The 7,477-nt window shown below is 48.2% G+C and overlaps 1 protein-coding gene across 5 annotated transcripts in view; it reads left to right on the forward strand.

Moving 5' to 3' along the window:
- MRAS (muscle RAS oncogene homolog) overlaps positions 1-4,817 on the forward strand; it is a 59,256-nt gene extending 54,439 nt beyond the window's left edge. For all 5 annotated transcript variants that reach the window (XM_010363307.2, XM_030934543.1, XM_030934545.1 and 2 more), the window contains one exon: positions 1,472-4,817. In XM_010363307.2, coding sequence (XP_010361609.1) covers positions 1,472-1,571 — 100 coding nt within the window. In that variant the 3' untranslated portion in view covers positions 1,572-4,817. The remainder of the gene's footprint in view (positions 1-1,471) is intronic.
- The last annotated feature ends 2,660 nt before the right edge of the window (positions 4,818-7,477 follow it).

A 7,477-nucleotide genomic window follows, 5' to 3' on the forward strand; every position in this document is an offset into this window, starting at 1 on the left:
TCTGAGGCCATGAGGCTGTAGAATTCTGGGCCTATGTTGGATTTCTTGTCCCTCCTTCCATTTCTTTCTTTTGCTCTTTCCACCCACCTCTGCCCTCCCCACAGCTGCTAACGGGTTTGTGGGTGAAGTCTGCTGCACGTGCTAAATGGAAATGCCTTCCTGTCTGAGGCAGTGGCTCAGGCTCCCTGGAAGGCAGCTCCCTCCAGCCTGACTTCAGTGTTCTCCTCACTCCAAAGCTTTCGACACCTTACAAACTAGGTCTTTCTCCTCTTCCATGTCCTGATATCAGAGCACCCTTTGATATTTCCCATGAACAACCAATATTCTGATTCCAAGGTTCAAATTTCAGAGGCATTGCATACGTATCTCCTTTCCTGACTCCACCAGCTGTCAATCTCCAAGTATTGTCAGCAATCGTAATGAAAGTTTCTTGTATATTCCTTTGCATGGTCAGGGTCCAGATCTCAATCACCTCATGCACTCATGACTAAAATGAGTCATGATTGCATCTGGCTGCATCTCCTGTCACCGATCTATCCCATTTCCCAAATCTTCAACATGCACAGCAGCCTAACCAGTGGGTCTCAGACATTGTGCGTTGAGTTTGTGGCCTGTATGCTGGCGCCTTCAAGGGCTGCTGATGAGCTGTGAGATCAGCCCCGGGGCTCTAACCCCCACTATACACACATCCCCCAACATGCTTAAAAAGCTCATCTTCTCATTATTCCCCCAGCATAATGAGGAAATATTACAGTCTTCGCTTTATGTTCTTGCTGGCAGTTTTGCACTCTCAAGATGATTTTCTCATCCAGGTGTGGTGGCTCATTTCTGTAATCCCAGCACTCAGAGGCAAAGGTGGAAGTGGAGGAAAGAGGATTGCTTGAGGCTAGGAGTTCAAGACCAGCCTGGGCAACATAGTGAAATGCCATCTTTACAAAAGAAAGAAACTATTTTATCTTAGGCATTTTGCCTCCAATTAGGACGTGCTGCCATCAGGTAGCCTATGGTGATGTCTTGGTTGTGAACCAATAGTGCCAAGGTCAGGTTTTAGACATAGGAAAAGTTAACAGAAAACATGAAATGGCTTTTATGCTTAGTTGACCCATCATTTTATTTAAACTATGAAACACAGAAATAGAAACCAGCACCCTATAAGACAAATCGTGATGTAGCTTGCGATTTATGTAAATGTAGCCACAACATAATGTCAGTCATACCCATCAGTAGGGCGATTTAGGTTATCCCCTCCCCTGTCTCCCTGTTTCATTGCCTCAGGAGAAGCTATCCTGCCAGGCCCTACTCCAGTGGCCAGGACAATCACTGGGTGAGGCATGGCATCCCCATCCCCTCACCCACTAACCCTGCCACAACAGGCCTCCTCTGCCTCAGATCTGGGGCTAGGGAGGAGAGGGGCAGAGGAGAAGCAAAGCCCCTTCTGACTTTGTCTTTCTTCCCTTCATTGTTTCAAAAGGCAACAGATTCCGGAAAAAAGCCAGAAGAAGAAGAAGAAAACCAAATGGCGGGGAGACCGGGCCACAGGCACCCACAAACTGCAATGTGTGATCTTGTGACAGGCCTGAGGCCCTGGGCACAGTGACTGTGGCCTGGCCATCCCTCGGGGCCCCTCCCCACCTAACTGCACTGAAACCATTTCTAACCACAACCCTTGGCCCAAGGATCTGGTACAGGAAGGGAGAAGGGTGGGTGGGCAGGGAGCAGACAGGGTCTGGCTTTGCCCAGAGGGCACGGGCTTTCCCACCTCTCACAAGAGACAAGGAAGCCGCCTGTAAGCAGAAGCAGCATCCCAGTGCCCCTGGCCTCCCCATGTGTTGATTCAACCCGATTCCTGCCCCTCTCTCGGTGGGTGTGTTGTTTATTGTAACTACATAGTGTTGGTTTGATGTGGAAGTGTTTATCCACATACAAAGTACAAAACAAGCCATGAACAAGCTTCTTCCCCTTACCCCCCATCCACAGTGTCTGAGCTTGGATGTCTTTTATAGATTTTTAAATTATTTTAGTGATTGTTATTTTATTAAAGGGGTCTGGGCTCACTGCCTGGTGAAGTTTCAAGTGTTCAGCAGACCTCTCTGGTAACATATCTGGAATATTGTTGTTTTTTAACTGAGTTTTCCCATCAGTGCCAAAACTCAACTCAATCTGAAAGTAGAGTGACTGAGAGGACAGAAGTGAATGGGAACTGTAGCTGGAAGCCTCAGGCCATGGGTCAAACCTGGGAGGGAAAGAGACCCTACTCATGGCCTAGAAATGAGAGAAGAGAGAGGTATTTACCCAGAGGGTTTTCCTATGGTTGGGGATGCAAATATTAGAAAACAGATTGTATTTTGCTGAAGGGAGTGGCTGTCATGAGCATGTCAGTTCTAAAAGGGGTTTTCATTATCCTGGAAATGTATAAACTAAAGTAAGCTGATTGGCTTTGCAAACGTGTCCATTTGTTTTTCAGACAGTATGGGTTAAGTTCTCTGCCCTCCCCAGGGGTCTGAGGAGGCTCTGGGTTTCTCAGATCTGTCTTTTGCTGCTTTTCACATTGGCTGTGCTGCTTGGTGCCTCTCTGATATGAACACACTGACATGTCAAAGTAACCTAATGTGGACACCATGCAGAAGACTCCAGTTCATGCTGGATCTTAACCGAAGACGATTCAATACTGTTATCACTAAAACAGCACCAACACCTGAAGCCATCTTCCCTTGGAGTTAACTGACTACCACTTCTGTAAACCCAGTCAATGAGCAGACCCCTTCCAGTATTTGTAAAAGTAGTACTGGTTGCCTTTTTGGCAATTTTTATTGACCTGTTGAATCTTGACTATAATATGATCTGACAAGTAAGGAAGGCTGGGCTGATGTGTGGCTCTCATACACCTTCCACAAGGGGGCAGTCTCCCCAGCTCCCTGATGATGCTCACCCCCAACCCCCATCAGGTGCTGCTGGTGTGAGCCAAAGACTGGAGTTTTTCCACCTGGGGTGGGAGTGGAGCGACAACAGGAACAACGGTGCACCAAAGAAAAGGTCAGAATATAAGGCAGCACAGCTGGTGACCTTATTTTCTAGATGTTACAAATCAGGTCACTATGCAAACTAGAACATCCTCAGCAGGTGGCCTGGCCACTCTGGAGAAAGAAACCCAAGGAAAGTGAGCACCCAACTGGATGCCAGGACACCTGGGTTCTGAAAATGCGCTGTGTTCCTACCTCGGCAAGATCACCAGCACTAAGGGGCCCAGCTGGAGAGTGATTCTGCTACAAAAGGAGATAGTTGAGACTTTTGTTTGTTGGAAATCAAACTTCTTATTTGACTAAATTGCCCCTTTTTCTGTTCCTAAAAGGAAGGATAAGAGAGAACATTCCAGATGAGGCACTTCAGAGTTTCCTTAGATCCTATAATGTTAAGAGGTATTTTAAACACTAAAAGGACAAAGCTCTTCCCAATCCTTATGCTTCCCTAAGTGGCATCTGCAGCAGGTACGTGTGTAGTTTGATGGCAGCTGCAAACTGGAGGTGAGGCGGAGGAAAGGCAGGCAGGAAGAAGTGAGGATGGAGATGCTCAGAACCAAGAGCATGGTGGAGTAGGAGAAGAAGCCCTGCACACAGGGCGGTGTCCACAGCCAGAAAACTCCTGCTGGGCACCAACCACTACAAGCATAACCCATACCCACCATGGGGCTGCAACTCCTCGACGGCACTGAGTGGGGTAGTCTCACTGGAAGCAGATCAGCTGACATAGAAGAGAGACCTTGGCCATAAAGGTGAGAAGACAGGCATTTCAACCACATGGTTGGGACAGAAGGGACAGTGCATCTGTTCATCCATCCTGCTCTTGGCTCACAGTTGAACTCCATAGTGCCTGAGAGAGACTAGTTAAGGGTTGGTCTTCTGTAGCCTCTGCTGTTGAGCCTCTGGTAAGCGTTCATCTCCCATGAACTCATTTCCCCATAAGTGAAGTGAGTAAATAATGCCCCATTTGTAGAAGTGGGCCGTCATGACTGAGGTAGCTTCCAGATAGGCCAGAGTAGAGTGTAGAGTGTGCCCTGTGGCATCCCTCCATCATCTTCTCCATCATCATCTACCAGGGTCAGACTGGGAAACCTGGTTGGCCACGCCACACCATGACTGAGGAGCCAACTGGGACTTGTGGCTGTTTGACATCCTCATGTTCCCACTGGTCTTCCGGAGAATAGTGCTACTCTCACATCTCCTGGAGCACAGCCTTCCTGAAATGTCCTCACCCTATGCCTTTGCCATTGTGTGCTCTCAGATTTCCTCCACTATTTGACACCCTCTTTAGAGGGCTGCTTTTTTTTCCAGAGATAATCCTAGCCATCCTCTCCACTCGGGCTATGGCCACTTACTACCCGTGCAGTTTGCCACACAGGGGACACCTGGATGGTTTCTCTTAGGACTTTTCCCACCTCCTTCTCATGACACTTGCTGTGGAGAACGCCTGGCTGGCCTCCTGGGGCCTGTCTCGCTTTGCCAGGAGACATGACCCACTAATATGGCAACTCTAACCCAAAGGCCCCTCAGACATTACAGCAAATCTGGAGCCACAGACAGGTTCCCTCCGTTGGTAGCCCATCGTGTTTGAAATTCCATGTCGAGTTTACTTGGAATGAAAGATACTTGAATTATCGTGCGCTCGTGAGTGCCCAGCTTCTGTTTCATAGTCTTAACAGGTGGCCATTGTCGTGAAACGAGAGTGATGCCTGAAGATCTCAATGATGTTTGAGCCTTTTATGTAACTTTCTATTAAGTCTTTATATATCTCGACTGATTAATAAAGAAGAGAAACACGTACCTGTCTTATTTCCTTTTACTCCAATATTCCTGAAGTTTTGCTGAGAACCTTGTGAGTTGTTGGTGTTCTGCCCAGAACATCCACCTCTTACAGAGCATGACCTTGGTCCTAACCAGATCTAAAGTAAGGAGGAGCCCACTGGTGGCCAGGGGTGTCTCCTTCCTGCGCAGAGCCGAAGGATGAAGGCAGGCTAGCACAGCATTTAGAGGCACTGCTTCTTGATGCTGGGCAGATCTGGATTTTAGCCCTGCTACCGACCTTTGTGTGCCTTTGGGCAAATGACCTGCCTTAGTCTTGAGCTGCCCTGCCTGTGAATGGGACAATAATGTGCACCTCGAAGTAGCTGGAGGACTAAAGCTAACCTAGGACTGTGGTGAGGAGCCCAGAAACGGTGCTCTTTGTCCAGGACACCTATTGGATTATCTGCCTGACATTCCTTTTCATGGAAACTGCCCTCTTCCCCCATCCTTGGGGTTACAGTCTTTGGCACAATGTGATTTCACTTCTTTGTTGATTAAATACGGCGGGTACTTGACCAACTTGAACCTCTCAGGCTCCGTTTTCCAGGGAATACAAGCCAAAACCCTCTCTGGGTAGCTCTTATGGGCAACTCTAGCTGAAACATGTAAACCTGGGTGCTGGAGGATGCTTCTCATGCCCTCTGGGCTGGAGGCAGAGAAGGCTAGACTGCAGAGTGGGGAGAGAGGCAATGTAGTGGACCACTCAGGCCTGTCTTCCTGCCCATTCGTTCTTTCCACAAATATTTATTGGGCACTACTGTATGCTAGGCGCTGGGCTGGGTGCTGGGTATATGGTAGTGAACAAGGCAGTGGGTCTTAGGAACTGGTAAGTCAGTTCTTTCTCCTCTAGTTCTATATTAGTTTCATGTGGCTATTGTAACAAATTACCACAAACTTAGTGGCTTAAAAGAGAAATGTATTCTCTCACAGTTCTGGAGACCAGAAATCAAAACTCAGTATCACTGCCCTGAAATGAAGGTGCCAGGAGGGCCTTTGCTCCTTACCTCTCCCAGTTTCCGGTAGCTGCTAAGATTCCTTGGCATGTGGCTCCATCACTCCAGTTTGGGAGGCCAGCATCTCCATATCTTTTACTTCTCCATCTTCACATTGCCTTCTCTGTGTGTGTCAAATCTCCCTCACTCTCAGTTGATACTTCTTCCGTCACTGAGAAGGTTGAAAACAGCTGAACAGAATTTCCACAGACTTCTTTCACCCCCTCTGCCCACTCTGCAGCATCTGCACCCACCTGCTCTACCTTCTTAGTTGTTAGTGATGAACCCTCCATGCTCCTGGCTGAAGCCAAGCCGCTTCCTCGAGCACTAGCACATACCAGGCATTGTCCTGGCCCCTCAGCCCTCCTCTGTAACACCAATTTCCCCCTCTACTGGATCTTTCTCATTTTAAAGAAAAACAAAACCTTCTTTTGACCCACTTTTTCAGCCAGATACCACTTGATTCTCTGCTCTCTTTTGTAAGAAACCATCCCCCCCCCCTTTTTTTTTTTTGAGACAGAGTCTTGATCTGTCGCCCAGGCTGGAGTGCAGTGTGATGATCTCAGCTCACTGCAACCTCCATCTCCCAGGTTCAAGCGATTCTCCTGCCTCAGCCTCCCAAGTAGCTGGGACTACACGCATACACCACCACACCCAGCTAATTTTTGTATTTTTAGTTAAGATGCAGGGTTTCACCATGTTGGCCAGGCTGGTCTCGAACTCCTGACCTCAAATGATCCACCTATCTCTGCCTCCCAAAGTGCTGGGATTACAGGCGTGAGCCATCGCACCCAGCCCAGCAAGAAACCATCTTAAAAGCAATCTATGGCCGGGCGCGGTGGCTCAATCCTGTAATCCCAGCACTTTGGGAGGCCGAGACGGGCGGATCACGAGGTCAGGAGATCGAGCATCCTGGCTAACACGGTGAAACCCCGTCTCTACGAAAAAATACAAAAACTAGCCGGGCGAGGTAGCGGGCGCCTGTAGTCCCAGCTACTCGGGAGGCTGAGACAGGAGAATGGCGTGAACCCGGGAGGCGGAGCTTGCAGTGAGCTGAGATCCGGCCACTGCACTCCAGCCTGGGCGACGAAGCAAGACTCTGTCTCAAAAAAAAAAAAAAAAAAAAAAGCAATCTATGTTCACTGTCATGCATTCGTCTCATTTCTTTCTCTTTAAACTGCTCCAGGTGAGCTTTCAGCTGCCACTACATCACCACCACCATTCTCAAAGTCACCAATGGCCTCCATTTGGCTAAATTCAAAGACTGGTTCTCAGCCTTTTCATACTTGAGCTCCCTGCAGCAGTAACACAGTTGAACACTCGCTCTTCCTCGTGAGACTTCCATTGGCTTCTAGGATGCTGCCATCTTTTAGTTTTTCTCCTTCACTGGTCACTTCTTTCTTAGTCCTTATCTTCCACCTAATCTGTTAACTTTGGAACACCCCAGAGCTTAGCACTTGGTCCTCTTCTCTACCTACACTCACTTTCTTGATGACTTCATCAAGTCTTGAGACTTAGATGCCTTTATCTGCTGTGGGCTTCCAGTTGTACGTCTCCAACGTGCAACTCTCACAAGTCCCACTCATATATCCAGCTGCCAAATTGATATCTCACTTGGATGTGTCAGGTACCCAGTCTCAAAGTTAA

The sequence above is a fragment of the Rhinopithecus roxellana genome, chromosome 1 (assembly GCF_007565055.1).
Source record: "Rhinopithecus roxellana isolate Shanxi Qingling chromosome 1, ASM756505v1, whole genome shotgun sequence".
Taxonomy (NCBI): domain Eukaryota; kingdom Metazoa; phylum Chordata; class Mammalia; order Primates; family Cercopithecidae; genus Rhinopithecus; species Rhinopithecus roxellana.